The sequence below is a fragment of the Cryptomeria japonica genome, chromosome 7 (genome assembly GCF_030272615.1).
Source record: "Cryptomeria japonica chromosome 7, Sugi_1.0, whole genome shotgun sequence".
Taxonomy (NCBI): Eukaryota; Viridiplantae; Streptophyta; class Pinopsida; order Cupressales; family Cupressaceae; genus Cryptomeria; species Cryptomeria japonica.
In genome coordinates this window covers 511,826,079-511,850,333 of record NC_081411.1, presented here as the reverse complement: position 1 = coordinate 511,850,333, position 24,255 = coordinate 511,826,079, and the positions used below count along the sequence as shown (strand labels likewise).

At 38.0% G+C, this 24,255-nt stretch overlaps 1 protein-coding gene across 4 annotated transcripts in view; it reads left to right on the top strand.

Moving 5' to 3' along the window:
• The window catches only part of LOC131060146 (uncharacterized), a 74,055-nt gene that overhangs the window by 33,718 nt on the left and 16,082 nt on the right, over positions 1–24,255 (top strand). For 3 of the 4 annotated variants that reach the window (XM_057993255.2, XM_057993257.2, XM_057993256.2), the window contains exon 9: positions 7,293–7,391. In XM_057993255.2, coding sequence (XP_057849238.2) covers positions 7,293–7,391 — 99 coding nt within the window. Of the gene's footprint in view, positions 1–7,269; positions 7,392–24,255 lie in introns of all 4 variants that reach the window. The other variant, XR_009358576.1, reaches the window with a different exon arrangement.

The window sequence follows — 24,255 nt, the reverse complement described above, 5'->3', positions numbered from 1 at the left end:
AACAGCTCGGGGCTTAAGCTAGTTGTTGATTTCAAAATGTGTAAATATTATAATAAGGATTGTATTGGTTGTTGTCATGGATCTTTATGCTACACAAATCATATTTGTATCATCATTTGTTTCAGAAGTTCCAATTGCAAGTTTCCTAATGACAATACATCATTAGCTAGAGACCCAAAACATTTTACAAGGTTGAAATTCAGATTTGGGAGGGGTATGTGTTGCTATGGTATGATATTAATTTATATTTGTGAGCTGTACTATTGCTGCTATTTATCAGATTCTGAAGTTGCATATGACATCCATCAAACTGAGGTAAATTTTAGAACAAATAGCATTGTTTTATGCAGGTAGTATCCCAACAACTCCAAGATAAGAAGGATTGAAAAAGTGAGGTTATCAAACAAAGTCAATTGGAAATCAACTAAGGTAGCAAGGATGAATTGTATAATACCTTAATATTTCTGCAACAAAGTCACTCAATTCAAGCCCACATCTTTGAGATTTATCAGAATTCCAAGAAAGAAGTTGAATGAAGCAACTGTTTGGAAGCTCATAGAAGCTTTTCAGTAGATTGTTAGTAAGCACAGGTATCGGACAGAAGGCATCATCAATTTATATAGCATTGGGCTTGCATTACATGGATATTGTTGTTTGGTGCAAGGCATTGTCACAGAAATATTTGAGACCTTATTTGGTACAATGTTCTTGGGCAAAAGGTGCAACTTCATATAGGTACAAGATCAAGACTTAACTTGCAATTTCGCATGAATGATCACTTTGGCATCAAGATCTTGGAGAATCATTATTGCAATCGCTCGAGGACAAGCAATTTTTATGAAGGGAGGAATTGTCATGTCCCCTTTTCTAAAAATAATACTTACTAAAAATTGTAAGTTCTCACTTTCCCGAAATACTAAGTCAACTATGACAAGATACATTGAAAGCAAATATTATTTAATGTTTATATTGTCTAAGCTCAATTTATGCCCTTTGGACAAATACAAATTAAATTTATTATTTTGGTGGAGCCAACTCTAGAGGCATTAATGGTTATGACAGATTATATGGCAGGATGTCATAGTGGACAATGTTTACTAATTTGGGTTTGGAAACTTGCTTGGGCTATTTTGGGCATTCTTATTCGCATATTTTGACAGAGCTTTGGCTTGTTTCTTTAGTGGCTGATAAACCAGTGGAGAAGGAGACTCTCTAAGCTGTATGCTCATGGTTTCCAGATGTTCCAAGGCTGGGAGGCCGAAGGTTGCTGTGTGTAATGTCATCCAGAGGTTACCATTGTGCTTAAGGTTTTGCAGTTTCAACAAGCGACAATTTAGGGTTTGAATACTCTATTTGTTGTAAATCTTTGTGGTATAATTATCAACATGTGTTTGGTGGTATTTCTTTGTATCTCTTGTTATTTTATTAAAGTGAACCCTGGTGTAGAATTTGGAGTGTTTTTCTTGCAAGTTCGATAGCGTTTCTATGTATTTTGACAAGTCGCGGGCAAGAGTTTTGTAGTGTATTTGGGTTTCTGTGCATTCTAAGTTTGCTAAGTTATTGGCAGCCTTGAGGCCATGGTTTTGCTACAAATATCATGTAATCTTCTGTTATTTGTCATATTGAACTCATGTGTGGAGTTAATTAAAGTTTTTGTGAGATACTGTAGTTTGCAGTGAGTTTTTGGTTCAAGATTTGAGCATTATTTTGGGTGTAGCACTTTGGATTGTATGATTGCTGTTAGGAGCGATTTATAACAGCAATAATATTTTATTTTTGGAGAATAATCTGAAATATAACTTGCATGTTAAGTTTGGTGAAGTTCTGGATTGATTTGACAGTTAGATCTACAAATCTGTTGTACAGTTTGTGAGATTTCTTGTTAAATCTTTGTGGGTATATCAGTTTATTTGGAAAAGATATTTTAATGACGGTTTTGGAATGAGAATAAAGCAGTGTTCCATGGGCGTTGGGGACGGGGGGATGACGGTGGCGGGGTGGTGGTGCTGATATAGTTATACATATACATATACTATTTGAAAAACTAGTTTTGAAAAGATGTATGATAGTATAACAATATAAGAATTACATTTGAAATGAAACTATAGGAAATTTGAAATACTAAATCTAAATACCAAGATTTCTTCAATGCTAATTGCTAATTAGTAATTGCTAAATAAAATTTGACAAATGAAATTGTCAAATTGGAGATTTCTATTATATCGAAAAAGGAAAATATGAGTATTTGATGCCATTGCAAAGTCTATAATAATAAAGATGATTACATGATTCATCATTACAATGAGTAGCCAAATACAAATATGTGTAGCAATAGCATTACAAAAGAGACTAGAGTCAAAGACAAAATGACAAAACTCAAAATGTAGATAATGGAGGCCTCTAATCATCTGCGAACTCCTCCTCACTGGAACTGTTGGACTCCTGAAGATCAAGATCCCTCAAGCTCACACCAACTAGCCCTGCATCTGAAGTGGTAGGATCATCCTCATTAATCTGTGAAGGCTCCTCTGGCTCTACATCCCATTGTCGCTGGACTCTCCTTGTACACAAGTGTCTTGTGGTCCATGAGACGCAAAGCGCTGTGTACAACCACAAGCTTCTCTGCTCTCTCAGTGGTAAGTCTGTTCTCTTAAGAGAATGGATGAAGTTATATGTAGACCAGTTCCTCTCAGTAGCTGAAGAACTGGAAACCTGGGATAGCAGACGAATGGCTAGAGTGGTGGTCGAAGATTTCGGGCCATGACAATTCCACCACAAAAGTGGGTCCTCCTGTGCCATAGTGTCTATATCCATCTTTGCCGCATCTAAATAACCTTTGAGAGTGGCAAATCTTCCCCACTCAGTGCGAATTATCTCTGGAATCAAACATCTTCTCTACGCACCTAAAGAAACCCGCCTTCACCTCATCATCCTGAATCGGTGCCACTCTACCCGGTCTAGCCTTGTACCACTTAGGATTCAAGGCAAAGGCAACCATATGCAAAGGAGTGTTCAACTTGTCCCATCTACGTTGAATGATAGGCCGGATTTGCTCATTGTAGAATACTAGAGAGGGCTCCTTCACTCGCACAACAACCCTCATTTGGTCAAGCATAGAGTCAATGCACTCATACACCTCTCAAGGTTAGGTGCATCCCCATCCCCATATCTGATCACCTGGAATACTGGAGAAATGATGGAGACTGTATTTTGCATCAATCCAAAACAGATCACTCTTCGCTATCTCCTTCACCCTTCTCCTCTGCTCTGTCTTGGCCTCAACCCACCTATTCCACTCATTAGTCATAACCATGAGTTGCCATGCCTCTTGCAACTCAATCATTCTCTCCAAGAGAATGAAATAGGATGCATATCTGGTCTCAATTGGTTTCAAAAACTCCTTCGCGAAGGTCTTGAAGAGTGCATGTGAAGTGTGGTGGTTGCAGATAAACATCTGCACATCTCTCGCATCGGTGACCACCTCTCTAATCCAATCAATCTTCCCCATGTCCTTGAGTGCATTGTTCATGGCATGCACACAACATTGGGTCCACCAAATGTGTCTATAGGCTGCCTCAATGAGTCTCCCTGCTGCTCTATACACATGGGCTGCATCTGTCGCTACTTGGACCACATTTTGTGGCCCAACCTCCTCAATAGCCTCCTCGAGGACTTCACATTGGAAATCAGCATCTTTACGATGCCCTGTACAATCAACTGCTCTAAGGAAGTATGGGCCCTCTGCACATGTGACCATGACGTTGATGAGTGGATGATGGCTAATGTTCGTCCACCCATCCATAACTATGCTGCACCCCGATGCCACCCAACATGCCTTCATCTTCTCCATCAAAATATTGATCTTGGAATAGCTTTTATCCAAGATCGAGGTCCTCATTTTCGTCTCCCTTGGTGGCACATAAGATGGTCCTCTCCTGGCCACCATATCCATCATCTTCCTATAATAAGGAGACCGTGTAACATGAAATGTAATGCCATTGGCAAAGAAGAACTTCCCAATGGATTCATCTATCTCATCTCTTAGCTACACATTAAACATATCAGCAATGGGGTTACTTTGTGGTGTCTGCAACCTACATTTCCCTGCCTTGGCGGCACTAGAAGTGGAAGTGGATGGAGATCCAAACATCATTCCTCCCGTCTGCGAAGCATGAGAAGCATGTGGCGGATTCCGGCTGTGCTGAAGGGCTGCCCTAGCAGACAAAGTAGTAGGCATTGAAATATTTGTGTCATCTGGAACCCCCCAAAGCCTGGTAAACTCAATTTTGTATTGTATTGTTTTTAGCTTCCTCAAAAAACTTATAATGTCTCACACCCTTTCCTCTGCAAAAAAGAAAGCGTGCATTCACCCTACTCATGCTACCAGACCATTGAGTGTCACAAATGTTGCACTTCTACTTCCTTGTTCCCCCACTTGAATGTGATGTGCCTTGTATTGATATTCTTGAAGTAAACCGTTTGAGAGGAGACTTAGGATCAAAAGGTCCTCTAGCATACGGTGCCAACAACTCTGAAGGGCAACCTGTACTAGCTGGTGCACTCGCCATAGAACTAGATTGGGCTCCAGGATCAGCCCCATGGTCACCCCTTCATTTTCAAGTTCATATTCTGAATCATTCTCACTATGAGAATGGATTTCCATCTCATCCTCACTCATGCCTTGGGAGCTCATTGTGAAATTGACACTGCATTTCACAAAATAAAAATAAAAATAAAATCAGCCTAGTTTAACAAATTTTTTTTTTTCCCTATTCATCTCAAAATGAGATTTGATGTCAAATCTCATTTTGAGATGAATAGGAAAAAAAAATAAAATCCAAAAATGACATTGAAAATCAGAAGATAAAACCAAAAAAAAAAGAAAAAGTTGAAAAACCCTACCTGCAAAATCTCTCCAAAATGCAGTAGAATCCTCTTCCTCCTCTTCTTCTTGCTTCTTCTAGTTCCTATCACACTTGCAATCACTTTTCTCACCCCTTCAATCAGTCTTCTACAAGTTTTTCCTCCTCTTCAGCTTGCTGGAAAAAAAATTATTCTTTCAAAATGAGAGTGAAATCAACAAAAAAAACATGGTTTTGTGTTTTCAAAATGAGAGTGAAATCAACAAAAAAACATGGTTTTGTGTTGTTTTGGGGGAAAGGGTGGGGTCCACGTCCAATTAGGGTTACCCCTTAACCCCCAAAAAAGTCACATTTTTTTTATATTTTAATTTTAAGTATTGCACGTCTCTCGAGAGACGGGGAGACGTTGGGAGATGCCCAAACGTCTCCCAAGGGGATGTCTCCTCGTCTCCTTAGGAGATGCGGATACGTCTCCCCGACTCCGGCAGCGTTTGGGTGGCGGTGGTGGGATGGCGGGGGATGTCGTGTCCCCGTCTCCGAGACACGGCCAAAAAGGGGGGGGGGGACGCGTCCCTGTGGAACACTGGAGTAAAGTTTCATTTGCTATTCCTTTCTACAAATTTAAGCTAATTTCATAAATTTAGCCATCCGGGTCATTACAATTCCCTTTAGGTTCTAGACTTAGTGCCAGATAGTGTTGAACTGGATTAGAATGGGAAATTATTCCCTTTGGTGGTAGTTGCAAAAGATCCAACTTTGTCCATGGCTCTTTATGTTGCAAGTGAAATTGTCTAAAGGCACCTTTCCATTTAATATTTATTCAGAATCAATGCAATAATTGGGTTGCATGTTCTTCATGATATGTATCTGTTAGAATGGTCGTTTATATTGTCTTTCAAGCAGGTTCTCTTTGTTGTGATCTGACCATCTACCCGGCAGGACTTTTTTTTTGATCGGTAATATAGTAATTTTATTAATATTTAAATATTGATTTACATTGATATTAAAAGTCTCAGATAGTAATAGCCACAGAAACCTTAACTACCCTTCCAGCATAGATCAACATAATATTTTCTTTCGTAGAATGCCACCCGACACACATAACTCCTATACAGATATACATGATTTATACTTTAATTGCATTCGGCTTCCAATACAAAATTTACAGCTATCAACAAAATTACAGATGTCCAAAAAACTAGTTTTTCAAATTCACAAAAAAAACACAAAAAACTATACATCAACAAAACCTATTTTTTGCTTGCCCTAGGGTGCCCATTGACCCAAAAATCTTCAAATTTGAGCTCTGCCCGAACTCTGCCCTTCTGCTCCATCATCCTCATTCTCCCATTCTGCATGGTCCTTCCCGTTCTGACTACCTGGCAGGACTTAGAATCCATATAAGCATTGTTCTCTTTTTTTGGCTTTCTTTCCTGACTAGGAAGACCTTCAATCCATATAGAACACTCTTTCTCTGCTGGCTGTACATAAAGGCTGCTGTTTGTCTATATTGCTAGTATTCCTCCCAAAAATCAGAATGTGGGGGGGGTAAGTTTGGAATCAGGATGTCTGTTCATTGAAATTAAAAGTAGCAAAACATATGGATGATGAGAGTTTTTATACCAATAATTGAAGTAAATGTTAATGGTAATTACTGAAATGGGTAATAGAAGTTATCAGTCCTTGTTGGTCAACTTCCTACAAGCATTTCAAATGAAATTGAATCTAGTGTACGTAAATAAAATCAATCTTTAATAAAATTGCTTCATATCTTTTTAGCTTCATTTGCAACTTTTGTTGCCTCTCATAACAAATCTAGCTTTCTATATGTAAAGCAATTTTTCATTTTGGTATAACTTAAAATCATTAACAACTTTTTCATCTACCAGATTGATCTTCTTGTGGCAATTGACTTTTAGTTTTTATGTAGAATATTTTAACATGTGGGGCCAAGCAGTGATGTCAATTTAAGTTTATTAGAGTAGAGGGTAAAGAAGTTCTGCATTTATTTGATTTTCAAGATGTTTTTCATTTTTATTAGTGCTTGTTCTCTTACCGTCTAGCACATATATCTTAGCATAGGGAGTTCTTCTAAACCATTCCAAACAAATAAATTTGGATTTCATTTCACTAAATACTCTTGAAATAAAGAAATTCTATAGTCATTTAAGAATTCAAAATTAGTTGTATTTTGATTGATTACATGTAATAAAAGCTTGAGGTGTGATACCATGAAAATCTGAAACTATGTGATACGAATTGTCTGTTGTTTGTCTGTACAACTTCACTTACAAAATATAAAACAAGTGTAAGAGTATGGCCATAATGTGTGGGTGTTATGTTTCTGTTTGAGCAGGCCGAGTATTCATTAAAGTTTTGGTTACTTCCAGTGCTGACACTGTTGTAGGTCTTGTGGATTATTTTTGACAGGAATCATGCTCAAGCATTGTTCAACAACGGAAGTCCAAAAATCCCTTTGATATTCCTGAGGAGTATGTGCCGTCATCTAATATATCAACCAATGGACAGGTTCTACTTTAAGTACTTGGTATCTCAGTCACCAATTTTAGCTAAAGTGGTGGTATATTATTTTTATTTTGTTCTATGCTAATACCACACAAGAAGATATTGACATAACAATGACTCCATTGAGTGAACTTGAGGGAACCCTTAATGGTACGTTTTATTTGGGATTTTTCTGCAACCCAAAGGTGGTAATATTTTAGGAGTTAATTGTGAGAGAGATTATCAGCAAGTCTCATAGTTTGTTTGTCTTGCATAACATAGCATTAAATAAATGGTTTGAGTAATGATATTGACTAAAATATTTATCTTAACAAATAGAATGAATGTTCAATAAAATAAAAATCCTTTGCTTAGTTAAGTGGAGAGGCAAAATACCTTAAATACCTTAGAGTTGGATGACATAGGCTGTTGGAAACATCAGCAAAAATTTACTTGCAATAGTATGGTTCTTATACGAGTATCTAATAGTAGTACTTTCTTCACTGTTCTTGATATGCAAGACAAAGAAACAGTAAGAATTGTACAGGAAGAGTCATTTTAGACCTTGATGAAATGAGTGAAGGGCTCAATGGGAGTAGTAGTAGAAAGTCTTGAATTGGGACTCCTTATTCTCACTTTATACATCTCTTCCATATAGGATGCTCAAATGTTGATTGAAGTACAATATATACTAAGTGTTATGCTTAAACTTGACAATTATGATTACTACACACTGAATTATTCAGATAAAAGCAGAGACTGAGCAGTGCAAATGCATAAGCCAGGAGTTTGTTTACAAAACACAAAAACTTGGCAAATTGAAAGGAAAACAACACTTACAAACCTAAACTAATTTACTTAACTAAATTTTGCAATACAAATCCTATAAAGTTTGGAAATCAATTCAATTTACCTCATCTGCATTGTTGGCTTTTTAACTTGCACTTTTTAGTGCAATACGAAAATAGAATAGTGTGCAATACTACCACTCTTCAAATTAGAAGGGGGTTTCCTTGTAAAACAAAAACTAACCTACTTGGCGCAAGGTGTACTTGCTATTGACAATCTTTACATTATACTCTGGGGTGATTTAAATATGCAATACAAACAAACTGAATAGAAACCTGTCTTTTGTTTTCATAATCCAGAGCACAAGCCAATTCAACACATTAGCATTAGATGAGATTTTTGGGTTTATTGGCTGATAGAAATCCCTACAACTACATGCTTGTGTTGTTTAGCTAAAAGCAAAGATTGAACAATGCAAGTAGAGTACAAATTTAATAAGCTTAAAACACAGACACAAATGCTTTGGTAAATTAAATGTAGAGATTGGTAAAAGTCACAAATTTTCACTGAGTAAATTTGCAATACAAAGCTTGCAAGCTCATCAAAGCAATTTAATTTCCCCTGACACACATAACAAGACATCTCAATTGAAATTTAAACGTAAGGTAGGTGTAATAAATTCCATTGGATGAATAATGAATTCTGGAATAACAATCTTGAATACTTGATTGATGGCAATCTTTGCAACAAGCAAGCATGGGATTAGAAATTTAATTGCAAATTGTTGATGAGATAGTGTCGGTAGAAATCCTATAGGCCGACTCAGCAAGATCAAATGTGTGAATGGCCTATTGGCCTTACACATTTGATGAAAATATCAACTTATATTAATCCTTTAATATCTTTATTAAGTCACATATGCATTATCAGGTTTAATGATTAAACATACATTATCGAGTTTGACTTATCAGATTTGTTTTAAAGGGGCTGACTTTTGGTTAACGTCTGCCACCCCTCATTTGAAGGCATGCGATGCTTCATGAAGGTTGTGCCTCCTTGATGAGAGCCGACTCTTGGATATGTCCTTTCAACGGATATATATGGACGTGGTCTTCTCTCTATGGAACTGTGATCAGACAGCAAGTTCGATCATAATCAGGCAGATCGAATTCATGTACAAGCAGATCAATTGATGGTGAGAAATTTATGTAGTGTGCTCGGGGGTGATGATAAGAGCTTATCGTCTACGGTTGGGAAGGCAACAAATTTGATGTTTGCCTGTGATTAACGAGCACCACCATAAAATCAACACGGTATCAGAGCCAGGCTCCTTCTGTAGAGCCTAACCACTTGAAGGTAGATCCTGTGCTCTCAAGGGAAATTCGATCAAAAACAATTGCAGATTTATGATCTCTTCCAGATCGAAAGGCGACTACAGAGGATAATGCAGCGATTACACTCCTTGACCTCCGCCCTTCATAGTGGTGTCGGTTAGGCCTCTAAACAAATCAGGTGGCAATCAGGGGATCGAGTCTCCCCAGGCCTCGAGAACAAGTATGATGGCCCAAAATCCTTTTCGTTTGAAGTTCAATCGGGGAACGCAGAGAAAAACATGTGCAAAAAGTTGCTTGCTGCCTAGTCACAGGATTTCACCCAAGATTTCAAAGCTCGATATTGTCAGCGTTGAAAGATGTCGACTTGTGACTCGAACTCGGGTTGCTGTGGCTGGAGAGGTTTCTGTGCTCGATTCAAATTCTTTGGAGAAGAATAAAGGGCTAGAGACAGAGCCCGCAACCCTGTTGAATCGGTACTTGGATTGGCTTTATCAGCACAAGGAGCTCAGATTGTATATCGATGTTAGCCGAATCAGGTTTACGGATGAATTCGTGGAGGCTATGGAACCCAAGTTTCAAAGCGCTTTTAAGGCCTTGGAAGAGCTTGAGGTTGGTTCGATTGCCAATTGTTGGTTGAAAATTTTGTACACTTGGGGAAATATACAAAATTGTGGTTTCAACCACAGCACATGAGTAAAAACTCTCCTAATTAAAGGAAGGCTCCCCCTATCAAACTACAACTTTGAAAATAAAATAGGATGGGACAGCAATTTTTCTTCCTTTTTTCAAGAAAGACAATATCCTTTTCTCTTCACAAAAAAGGATAGCGATTCAATATGAATAGCAGTAACCACTTTCAAGTGAAATGAGAGAAAATAAATGAAGTTTCCTGAAAGCGCAAAGACTTCCCTAACTTCTTCTGGGACGGGACAGCAATATCAAGCTCAAAGACTTGATTATGTGAAGTCCTATCTACCCTTTGCTATACTAAATTTTACAACGAATAAAAGATAACAGCTCAAAGACTAGAATAATCTATTCTTTCAACACAAAGACAAGAACTAAGTCAAGCTCAAAGACTTGTTGCTCCTTCTAGAGATTTTCCTATTTTAATTAATCTTCTCTACTTGCAGCTCAAAGAGTTCAAATCAGATTAGACTAAGCTCCTTTAGAAACACTTTGCATGGAAGAAATAAAAAGATTCAAACTAAGCATGTAGTTCAAAGACTCAAAACTTGAGTAATCCTTCTTTATTATTCTTCAAAACTTTCAATTCACATACATAAGCTCAAAGACTTCTTGCTGTAAATTTGGCAGAGTTTTTGCTTGCTTTCCAAAAGATCAAAATTACAATAGACCCCTCAAGTATTTATAGAAGAGGACCCTTGAGAAAAAGGTGGGATGATCCTAACTAACTTGAGAGATTCTCTCAACCACCAAGAATTATTCTATAACTAACTAAGACTTCATTAACTAACTAAGACTTATTCCAACTACAGTCCTAATCGGACACAACTTGTAGATGCCTTACATGTAATTACAAAAGTGCAAGTAATGTGTGCTTGCGTTTTACAAAAAAATTACTTTTACATGTAACTTGTCAAAACAAAATTACAACTAAGGATTACAAAAGAGGGGAAAATTCAACTAAGTGTTGAAAAACACTTATGTTGAATTTTGTGAAGACACAAATCCTTGAAATTTTTGGGTGCTCGTTTGTAGTTCCTCGGGATTCGATTCATGGGTGTTCTTGGCAACAACCATGGTCTTCACAATAGTGTCATGACACCGGAGGAGCACATAATTGTTTTTATCCAGGATAGACTGGATTTCATGTAGAAAGGCTTGGTGTTTCATCAATGTATGAATTGAAGTGGCCGTGAATTGTTCGCTCTTCCATTCATTATGAATCCTCATTTGTAAATCAGTAAGAACTTCTTCTTCTGGAATCAGCTCTCCATCCTGACTTACTATGTTGCAAGAGGCCCTTTCACAATATGAGACAAAATCTCGGAAAACTTCACCCCGGAATCTCTTTGCATCACCGATCTCCTCAATGAGGGATTTAAGAACAAGGGTCTTGTTTTCCAGGAGTTCTTCAAATTCCAAGTACATGATCCAGTTTCTCCTGAATGGCCTCTAACTTAGACATTATCTGAAAAATGTCTTTCATTACCTGTGCACATAGATCATGAAGCTGATCAACCCAGGAATCCAGTGCTTGTACCTTTTGAGCAGCCCTTTCTCCTCCACGAATTGATTCTTGGGAACCAGAAGAACCTATGGAGTTACTCCCTTCAGCAACATGTTTTGTAATTTTATGAAAGACTGCCATCAGTTGTCGGTTTTCATCTTCTAGCTTGTCTTTCTTTGCTAGAAGCTCATCACACCTTTGCACCAGCGAAGCAACAGAAAATTGAGCATCATGTTTAATGACCTCATTCGTCTGTTTGCCCAACTCTATCCTTGTAACCTTATAATCGGCAACTGACATTTCTTCAAGTGGCTTATCTACAATAGGTTCCACAATTTCAGCTACCTTCATCTTGTTGCTGTCAACAATTACTCTGGAGATAGTCTTGGCCTTCTTAGCAACTTTGGATCTGGACTGTTTCAGTTGCTGTTAGTCAAAGGCATCAGGTGAGATTTCTTGCTTCTTCCTTTTCGGGGTAAAAGAACTAAGCCATGAAGGCAAAGTCATCAACTCCCCTCCAGTAGCAGCCGTAGGCAAAGGAGAAGCAGTTTCTGTTTGAATCACTATGGTCATCCTAAGAGGAATATCTGTTGGGACAGTGACCACGGTTTGCTCAGTTACCAATGGGCATGAAGATTACCTCATGAATTCTTCAAAACCAGAAGTGGAAGTATCAATTTCTGATAACTGGATACAAGTAGGAATATCCTCACGAACTTCCAACACACTCTCTTGTTGATGATCAGGAGATGACTCGTATGCTGAAATGGGAATTGCATTCTGAGGAGACTCATCCACAAGCAAATCAGGAGGAGAAAGAGGCGTCTCAATGGAAACTGGAGGAATGATCTCATGAGGTGAGTCTGTAACTGGAGACTTGGGAGCATCATCAGATTGCTGCCCGTCTTGTGGATTATCTAGATTGATCACCTGAACATGGAATCGTGATTTTTCCTTCCCACGAAATGTCGTCTCCTCAGGAGAAAGCACTACTGCGCGACTTACTCACAACTTGATCCTTGTGCCCGAAGATGAGGCACCCTCTTTGTTGTCAACCTGAATCTCAGACTTATGTCCAAGAGGCCCCGTAGAATCATCTTCTTTACCAACCTTGATTTTTATAAGTCTAACATCATTAGTTTTTAGCCATGCGTTGGTGTTGGCTAAGATAGGCTGAAATCTCTCAAGGATGGATATGCACTCTTTGTGGATTATCTAGATAATGATCACTTGAACATGGAATCTTGATTTTTCTTTCCCACGAACTGTCGTCTCCTCAAGAGGAAGCACTACTGTGCGACTGACTCGCAACTTGATCCTTGTGCTTGAAGATGATGCACCCTCCTTGTTGTCAACCTGAATCTCAGACTTACGTCCAAGAGGTCCCGTAGAATTATCTTCTTTACCAACTTTGATTTTTATAAGTCTAACATCATTACTTTTCAGCCATGCGTTGGTGTTGGCCAAGATAGGCTGAAATCTCTCAAGGATGGATATGCACTCTTTGTGCGACCATTGGATCAAAGGAAGTGGATCTTCCTCAACCCTCCGTGAAATGTATTCAGGATCAAGTATGTGCCTGTCATCAATCATCCCTTGTGGGATATCCACCAGGTTCAAATCAACAATTTGCTCAATAGTGAGCTTGCAGTAATCCATCTTCAGGTTTTCGGTTTCTGTGCAGAGATCTACCCAGATGTCCTCAATGCGATGCACATGCACAAAGGATTTCTTGATCTTCTCCTTCATACCCCTGTAATCAAAATCAGCTCTAGGTTTAAACCTTTTGAGCTTGATTTCTTGCAATTCAGTCTCCATGGCTTTAGCCTTCACAGATGTGACAAGGGAATACCGACCAATCTTCAATGGGTTTGTTGTAGAGATCCCCATTCCAACCTTGTGTCTAGCAGACTGAAAAGTGTGGACAGCCATGATTTGTCTTCCCAACTCCATAAGAATGATCTTATCAGTTGGGTATCTGGGAAGCATGTATGGTTGACCGCCATAGCATCCGATCCTCATATAGGTGAAGGTGGGCAACTGCAGAAACAAGCATCCATACTCGCACACCTTGTCCCATGCCTCATCCGATACTCTCTTGTTCCTGAGATTTCTGTCAAACTGACACATGAAATACCCGAAGAATGCATCTTGGATTCTTCTGAAATGCAGTCTGTTGGGTCTCAATGGCAACTGGTCATAATACTCCCAAACTGGTATAAGTGAGCGATCACCCTTGGTAGAAAGACCTAGAAAGTGTCTAAGTGATGTTGCCAAATATACCAAATATGATTTCATGAAGAAGGTCATGGTGGTAGGAACTGCTGCAAGTTGTTCGCACAAGGCATCGTTGATGACTTCTCCCCATGAAATATGATGAGACTGCCTTATGAACATGATGAACTGGTACATCCATGGCTCAAGGCCCATCATCCTGCTTAGAAGAGTTATGGTGTCTTCTATCTCCCATTTGAAATCTCAGCAGTACAACTTCGCCCACCTTGAAAAGGAGGCTCGTGGCTCTTGGATCCACCTATTGATATGTCGCTTGCAATCTTTTTCCCTCTTCACATAATACTCTGCTGCACTTTCTTTGGAGATTTCCATATAAACAAGTGCATGATGTATTCTGAAGACCTTCTCGATTGTATCTGCATCAAGACGGATTATAGCTTCGCCATCATCATTTTTGATGACTCTTGACTCTTTGTCCAAATGATGGGCGCAGGCAAGAACGAACTCGGGTTCTACGGCAGCCACCGGGAAAAATGATGCATGGTGGATATGGCTGTCCAATAGCCGTTGCAAGTTATTATCCTGTGGATCTTCTACCTTCTTGACAAATTCTGATATGTCAACGTGCCCTATTTCCATGTTTTTGATGCGATCCAAAGGAGAGGAAACCTGGGAAGGTGCTACCTCGTTCTGATATTTGTCATATCTGTATTTCATCTTCTTTGGAGCTGGAGATGCCGCCAAATCTGACATTGATTGTGAACCTGGAATACTGTGATGAAGACTTAAAAGAGTTAAGGCAACATCATAGTCAGCTGCAAATATCATTCTTCCTTCTCCAAATGGGAAAAACTTTGATTGTTGAATTTCACGATTTTGTGAGAGGAAGAGGGGAAATATATGGAAATGGGAAAATCTTGACTTTGACCAATTTCGGATCTTGGGGAAATTTTCGCAAGTATACAAGTTGGAAAGAACATACATGCAATCGGGGTTTTAAAACCTGAATGCAAGTACACTTGTAAAATTGCAAATGGAGAAATGGATGGAAAATGAGAATTTGACTTGCGGAAAATGACGGAGATGGTAAGTACGGATATGGGAAAAATGAATGGATGGGAAAATCCGGGAATGTCATTTTCATGAAAATGGGAAGAGCTCTTCAACATGTAATCCGGTTTTTAAAACCCGAATTTGAAAGGGAGGGGTATTTCACACTTTTCAACTTGGAATTTTAACCAAAAATGGTTAAATTCCTTAACCATAAGGGAAGAATAAGAATTTCCAGCGAACTTGTAATCGGGATTATAAATCCCGAATACAAGTAAAGAGGGAAATGGGAAGAACAATGCAATTCGAAAATTGCATACCAGGGGGAAGATTTCTCTCACAAAAACCGATTTTTGGGGGAAGAACAACACACTTCCAAAAATGCAACTAAGAAAGAAAATTAAGAAAGCAAGAAATTAATAAAATGAAGGAAAGAAAGGAAAGAGAACATACCTTTCTTCAAACTGAAAATGCTTCTCCAAAAATGCAACAATCTTTGGAATGGAGAAGACACACCAATAAATAGAGACAAACCGAGATGCCAAACCCTTGCCAAACCCTTGCCACGTTTTTAGAAAAACGTCTTAAATGAAAAAACATGGCAGCAAAAGTAAATAAAATGGCACAAATAAAACTCCAATCTCCACGCCTAGGTAGGAGAGTTCAAATCGATTTAGGAGAATGCAGTTTGATGAAGTTTTAATCCCCCAAAATGTGGCATTTTGGAAAAACGTGGTTGCTGATTTGAAGCAAAAAGCAGTAAATGCAACCTCCAAATGGCTTGAAAGGTGTTCAAGAATGCATGAAAATAGGGTAGAAACCAAAATGCCTCTCCTTCCTAGAAGATCTCCACAAAAATTTGCTTTGAATTCTTCAAAAACCATTTTTTTTCTTGCAATTCGGGTTTTTGGAAGACAAGTGCAAGTTTGAATTTACACTTGCATGTGGAAATCGGGTTTTTGGGAGACAAATACAAGTTTTATTTTCACTTTTTCCCTTACAAAGCTAAAATCGGGTTTTTTGGAGAGAAATGCAAGTTTTAAATACTTGTAAAAGGGAAATAAAATCCCTACAATAAGTTGTACTTGCTGTACATATGTAATGGGGATTTAAAATCCCATTTACATGTAAAAACCATTAAAGTAGGGGTTTTAAAACAAGATAAAAACAACAAAGGAGAAATTTAAAACAAATTACGAGTAACATTTTTTAAATAAAAGTGCACATGTAATAAACCAAAAATTCCCCTACAAAGACCAAAACAATGAATATCATTAAAACTTGCAATTTGAAGAAAATTCTCCACCTGCAGTTGGGGTTTTAAAACCCAAAATTGAAGGAAAGACATAGCAAACGAACCCAGAATTCGACGAAATTCGAAACGTAGTTCGAAGATGGACTAAGGATTAAGCCAGTCCAAGGATTAGTCGAAATTCTGCCTCGGGAAGCGTTCCATAGAGTAAATTTTTTTTTCATTTTTTCACAAAAATTTTATGTAGTGGTCCTTCATTTTTGGAAACAAAATTGAGGACAACACCAATCCGGACGAGGGCCGCATGGTCGGGCATTATTGGCTCAATAAGTCTAGTATTGCTCCCAATCCTAATTTGCGGCAGCAGATTGATAGAACGCTTGACGCTATCTACAAGTTTGCTGACGATGTAATCAACGTCAAGGATGGCCTCTCTGCTCAGAGCATCGCCCAATTCTTGTTGCCAGCTTCCCAGTGTGAATTCACTTTGAATTTGGTTTTGGAAGAGTTGCAGAAAGATCCGTGGGCGGCACGGACAGATGCAAGAGCTGCATGTTGCATTGGCACTGCTCTCAGTGTGGCCGCGAGGCTGGTTGGGGCTTGTGTGCTTGGCACTACTGCCAGAATTATGTTTTTCATTGGCGGTCCCTCTACCCAAGGTTCAGGCACTGACGAATCTCTATTCAAGGTAGGAAGATTGCTTGCATTTCTTCGCAGAGGAAAATCAACATTCAGAGGGACTCTGACATATCGTTAGAAGTAACCTTGGACGAAGAGATCAGAAGGTTGATATTTGCTTCAAAGGGAGCTTGTTTTTCAGCTTTAGAGGGAGCCTATCATTTCAGCTTTAGAGGGAGCCTGACATTTCAGCTTCAGAGGGAGCCACGTCATCATGAAGATTTGGTCAATGTTTTTTTCTCTGTGATGGAGAAATTTGAGGTGAAAGCCCTTGTTAATGAGTTCTTCTCTGAAAGAGAGAAGTTCGAGGTGCAATCCCTTGTTAATGAGTTCTTCTCTGTGAGAGAGAAGTTCAAGGTGCAATCCCTTGTTAACGAGTTCTTTTCCTGTGAGAAGTTCGAGGTGCAATCCCTTGTTAATGCATTATTCTCTGGGAGAAGTTTGAGGTGAAAGCCCTCGTTCCACCCTTTGCAAGTAGGTATGGTGGATCCACCCTCTGCGAGTAGGCATGGTGGAGATGCATTCTTCTTTTTGAGAGAAGTTTGAAGTTTTAGCCCTTGTTATGCATTCTTCTCTGTGAGAGAAGTTTGAGGTATCAGCCCTTGTTATGCATTCTTCTCTGCGAGAGAAGTTTGAGGTATCAGCCCTTGTTGTGCATTCTTCCCTGTGAGAGAAGTTTGAGGTTCCAACCCTCATTCCACCCTCTGCGAGTAGGCATGGTGGAGATACATTCTTCTCTGTGAGAGAAGTTTGAGGTATCAGCCCTTGTTATGCATTCTTCTATGTGAGAGAAGTTTGAGGTATCAACCCTTGTTGTGCATTCTTCTCTGTGAGAGAAGTTTGAGGTTCCAGCCCTTGTTCCACCCTCTGCGAGTAGGTATGGTGGATGGCATGTGAGAGACTCCATGACTTAGCATTTGTGTGTATTCGCCCTCTGGGAGTAGCCATTGTGGTCAAACATCACGATGAGGTGATATGCTATCACGATGAGGTGATAAGCTTCTTTCATTCACATGAGTGTAGTCATTATGTTAGTCATCGATGAGGTGATGTGACTTGTAGAGATTAAGAAGCATTCCTCCCTAGCTAAGAGGGAGTGTTGATGATATAGCGTCGGTAGAAATCCTATAGGCCGACTTAGCAAGATCAAATGTGTGAATGGCCTATTGGCCTTACACATTTGATGAATCTATCAACTTATATTAATCCTTTAATATCTTTATTAAGTCACATATGCATTATCAGGTTTAATGATTAAACATACATTATTGAGTTTGACTTATTGGATTTGTTTCAAAGGGGCAAACTTTTGGTTAAAGTCCGCCACCCCTCATTTGAAGGCATACGATGCTTCATGAAGGTCGTGCCTCCTTGATGAGAGCCGACTCTTGGATATCTCCTTTCGACGGATATATATGGACGCGGTCTTCCCTCTATGGAACTGAGATTAGACAGCAAGCTCGATCATAATCAGGCAGATCGAATTCATGTACAAGCAGATCAATTGATGGCGAGAAATTTATGTAGTGTGTTCGGGGGTGATGATAAGAGCTTATCGTCTATGGTTGGGAAGGCAACAAATCTGATGTTTCCCTGTGGTTAACAAGCACTACCATAAAATCAACACAAATGACACTTATTTATACTATTTACAAAGCATTGCATTAAAATAAATGATTGAAATTAACTCTTAATTTATCAATGACTGTTTGCATGACTTGCAAACTTTATTAAAAAATAGCCTATTCGCTAATGCTAAAACCAAAGTATTCCACTGTTTTTAAATTGATTAAATTTTTTTACAATTTAAGTCATAAAATCTCATACCTTTTGCATGACAAGATAGATGGTTGGACAATTGTTGACTTTGAGCTAAAAATAAGACATGGTCTGCCTAAAATAGCAAACTTAGAATACACTCTTCTCTTCGAAAATGATGACAAACTATTTATAGTGTGGGCTAAAAACAGACTTTTGTAGAAGGCGGCGCTATGGCTGATTTGAAACTTTCATGGCAGATCCACTGTTTCAATAAAGTCTGGCAAACCATTTGAAACACTTTGAAACTTTGGTGAGCTGTTGATGCTTTGACATCTAAATTGGAACACCCCTTGATGATTTCTCAGCATCTCACCATCTTAACTGCACTTGTTTGAATCCTTTAAAGAACCTCCTTTCACTAGCCTTAATTTGAATATTTGATGGAAGAATCAAATACTGTTATGTCTGACATCCAATTCTGGCTGTTATGTCCCCTTTTGGGATTCCCTGAATCTTGCCCTTGTAAATATCAAAGTCTGCTAATTTTCACCCTTATTAATTCTGATATTAGATATTGATCCATTGACTTTCTTGTCTTCTTTGATCGTATGGATGGTTCCTCTAATTCCCCCTTCTCAATTGAATTAATATCTTTTTTATATCTTCATTTATGGGAACTCACACCTCATCATAAGAAATGAGTCATCACTCTTCATTGCTGCCCTCTGAGAATAATAAATTATTCTTCAAATTGATCTCCCTTGGATGCCCTCCTCAAATGAGACTTTCTCCTTTTTATATCCTCCAATGTGAGGGAGAGGTCAGACCTCTTCATCATGTATGCCCCTTTGGCAAGAGATACACCCTTTCCACCTTTAGCACCCTTTGAAAGAGTGCAACTCTTCATTATTTCTGCCTTTTGAAAGGAACACAACCTTTCACATTCAGATCTGCACTTCTTATTTATATCAGATCTGCTCTTCTGATTCCCCAAATTATACCCTCAAATGAGGTTCTCTTCTCCCTTTTATATCTCATGTTTGAGGGAGTCACAACTTTTCATTTCATGTCTTCGACCATTCATTAACTTAATTAAAATTTAATTATATTTAATTATTTTCTTTTATATTTTAATTTTATTTGATCATTTGTCATTATATTGTATTTCAAAGTGGGTACATTACACTGCCATTAGCTCATTCACAACTGTTTTATGTTCAACTCTGGGTTCCATGTTGATGTGTATGGAAGATGTTGAGGATGAGGATGAATCAAAACTCAGAAGAAAGTTAATTGCATTTTCGATTGATAACACTCATTCAAGATGCTTTGAGAAGATATCAAGATCCAGTAATGGATCCTTCATATGTATTTCCAATTGAACGAGTGCCTCTAGAGCTAAACTATCTTTAGGAAATTGTTCATCATGTAACTATGATCTTTTATTGACTTCAGAAAAATGTTAACCTCATTGAACTGAAATTTCTTATCAATACTATGTTCTTGAGTATTTTTCAATAAATTAGCCTGACTTGTCTTGAGAAAGAAATAAATTTTTGATGATGGAGCATTTATGAAGTGGCTCATAAGAATATTAGAAGAAGGATTTAAAGTGTCAATAATCCTAGTAAGTAGATGATTGGATCTCATGATAAAATCCCTTAGGTTTGCTATCGCCCTTCTTGGCATTTTAGAGTTGAGTGAATAAGATATGCCTATCTTTTGCTAGCTCAAAGCATGCAAGAAACTTATTATTCATTAACTCCCAACTAGTGATAGAACTGACAAAAATATGGTGAAACCAGTCAGGTGTTGTGCCTTGTAATGTTTACACATAAAAGTGAATTGCAACATCTTTATGTGATATGCTCAAACTTCCACATGTGGTGGTGAAGACTGAAATATGCTCATTATCATGTTTTGTGCCATCACCAGAGATCTTACAAAAAATATTTTTTTAAGCCACAAGAACATTCATGATGTTCTATCAATGCCAACAAATCAATCAAGTTTCCTTATGTCGATAGATGTGGGTGATTGTTGTTATTGTTGCCTTTATGATCAGCCATTAATTGTAGTGTTTCTTCCTTTGAAACTCAAAAATTTATAAATATTTTAACAAATTTTGGTACGAGTGCTTCTTTTGGATAACAATCAAGGGTGGTTGTCTTTTAGGATCAGATAGACTATGCTATAATAAGCCAGTATTTGTCGTCGATGGTGGAGTCAAAATACATTGTTAGTGTTTTCGTTTGCACCTTCCAATGCGACACAAAACAAAATAGATGTGTTGTAGAACCGTTTTTTGGATTAGATGGGTAAACCCCCTTAAAGAAAAACTAACCTAAATTGAACAATATGTACTTATTATATTTCAATTTGTATAGTGTTGTTTGGGGTGGTTCACATTCACATTGAATAAAATTAAAGGTGTATCTTTTTGGGTTCACCAAGGGCAAATACCAACTCACTCTTTACCTCAAGCCAAAAATTTTCATGCATTTTGATTGAAAAAAAAACCTATGATTTGTACACACTTAAATTGTTTATCTAAAACTAAAGATTCAGTAGTGCAAGTGCACAAGGTGGGTATTTGTTTACACAACAAAAAATCTTGGCAGATTGAAAGGAAAACAACATATACAAATATATGATGATGACACTTACCTAAATTTTGCAATACACATCTTGCAATGTTCTGAAAGCAACTCAATTTGCATCATTAGTAGAATTGGATACAAAGCTTCAAGATCCAATATAATCATCACTATGATACATAGTCCTCAATAATTATCAAGTGATGATTGACTCTTAAATCACATAAGCATACTTAAACAATAATTTCAACAAGAAGGCATGAAAATTACTATTAGAAATCTAAGTGACACTTATTTATAAGGTTTTACAACACATTGCATAAGAAAATAACAAAAGGCTAACTATGGCAGAATAATTAAATTACATACAATGCAATATTTGTTACAAAATTCTATCCAGTGATCCTAAAATTGAATACATGCAATCTTTAGTTAGATTGCCAAGATAAACTACTACAAAGCTAACATTAGAATTCGCATCTCTTGCAGGACAAATCTAAAAATAATGCATTGAGCTGATGACTAAAAATAGGATAGTGCTAGCAAATTTTAGAGTTTTGGACAGGCGGCTCTAAAGATTCCAATGATATTTTTTGCTAGTTTACTTGCTTATTTTGAATTACTAGATTATATGCAAAGACCGATTTTTGTACAATATAACCCTTTTCACAAGCCCATGTATGCCTAAGAGTCACTCTATGCTCATTCCTAGCTCCAACCCTCATCATCTGTTTGCTCTCCCTTCTTCAGCCATTTGAACTAGCTTCAATTGACTTTTGGTCTTTTAATGATGTGCAGATAAACATAAGAGTTGATCTTGCAATGTCACCTCTCAATAATTGAAGCTTTAAGGAACTTAACCCTTCAGCTTCTTTGGTTGTCATTCTTTGCTTCATCATTCTTTGGTTCTTCAAGGGTTGTCTCTATTAACATTTATGCAAGAATATGTTTCAGCCTATATGCCTGTATGCAGCACCAATGTCACAACCAACAGCCTTCATGGTAACATGGGAGATTACTTAGATTTCCAAACACACACAACTAGAATGACTCACTGAAATTCATAATGCATGTTTTGAACTAAAACACATCAAAATGAAAGCAAACATTTTTTTGGGTGATGCAAGATTGCTTGATCCCTATGGTGCTTCTGTGTCATTGTAACATCCTGATGGATGGGTGGATTTGTTGTTGTGATTTTTCGTTGATTAAAAGCTGACTCACCCCATGTGCAGCAACAACTGCTGACAACAGTTGGAAAAATCTTGATGGAATTAACAATTTTCCTTTGCATTTGAGAGGGGCAGCTCCCTCATATGATAAGTTTTATAATTTTTAGTATATGCTTTTAATGATAAAGTAAGAAAGATATGAGGAAATTGAGACAAAATAGAAAGAGAAACCCTAGGTAAGCTGATATGAGGTTGATAATCTAGTTTTTCTCAGTAAAATAATGGATATTTTCAAGAAGAGGGGAACAAACACAAAGATTGATTCCCTTAAAACAGCTGGTTTAAAAAGAAAAAATACAGTTAGGGTTTTAATTTTTAAATGAAGAAGATCCAATTAACATAAAAAAGGAGACATATTGTTATAATTTATTAATAAATCCTATTTCAAAAAGGGGACATTACACTACTTCATGCCTGGCTAAGAATTTGGAGAAATAGGCAACCAGGGAATGTGAACTTGAGATATTACTGAGTGGCACTTCGATTATATTTGTAAGCTTTAAACCATCTTGTCCTTTTTGAACATAGTTCCAGCTAAGTGTGTGTTTGTGGTTAGGCCTTTAACTTTTATCTTTTAAGTTGTCAACTCCTTTACCTAAGCTTTTTGTCAGATGTGCATGTTTGACCTCTATAAAAATTAAGTTCACAAGTATTTTCGAATACTTTTTTTTGATCGGTTAATGTTGTTTTTGTATTAATAGAAAGCAAAATTACATCCATCGACATACTCCAGATTCTAATATCCATTCACCAAACCAAAATAGATAATATCTTGTAACTTATCACCTATCTATGATATCCACCTTCCCCACAATATACTACAACCCGACCAGTTTTAACAGATTTTACATATTCGATTATCAAACAGAAATAACAGCTAGGGAAAAACAAAACAATGGTATTCAATTCTCTACGAGCTCCTTGCCTTTCCCTTCGTCGTTTTGGTCCCCATCCTATGGTTCCTTGGGGTCGTCTAGGTCATCATTGTCCTTCGGAGGGAAGCCAATGCACAGAGTGCGTTTTGTCAGCCTCTTCCTCGAGCCCCTTGGCCGACCTCGCTTTCGTTTAGAGGATGAAGTAGAGCCTTTGTCTACAAGTTTCTGGTCACGAGGACCCCATTTCTCCAACACATGTCTGATATCTTGTCTCTCCCATGCCTTCAAATACTCCGTTATCCTGTGCATACCAATTTGTGCCGATGCACGATGCACCTCCTTATTACAATTTGCACTCTAGAGAAGGTAAGGGCATAGTGGGGGGCGAAATTCGCTCACATGGAGCCAAACACCATTCGGGTCGATGAAGCCCAGTCTGTCGCAGGACATTTGCATGAAGCTCTCGAAACCACCATGGCACTCCTTCACACAGCTCGTAACAATCCACCTCACCCTTTCCTTGCTCACCAATTCAAAACACTCGGTCGTAAACATAGAAGCTATGTTGGCGTTCGTGTGGTATTTGTATTGTGCTCTCAGACATTCATCTTCCAATACAATCTTCACCTTGGTAAGGAACTCCCTCTCTTTGAACCGGAAGACATTCAAGAGTCTTTCATAAGATATTTGGCCTTAGAAGGCCACCATTGGTTTGGATGCTTGCAGTGAAAAATTGGGCTCCATGACCTGTAGGTCACAAAGGCACTTAGAGTTGAGATCTCCTCGAAATCCTGATCACAACCAGCACTTTATCCACCTTGATTTGCTCCGAGTATTTAGCTTGTCTAATAAGCTATGAAAGATACAAGTAGCTGGACTGCCTTTTATGTC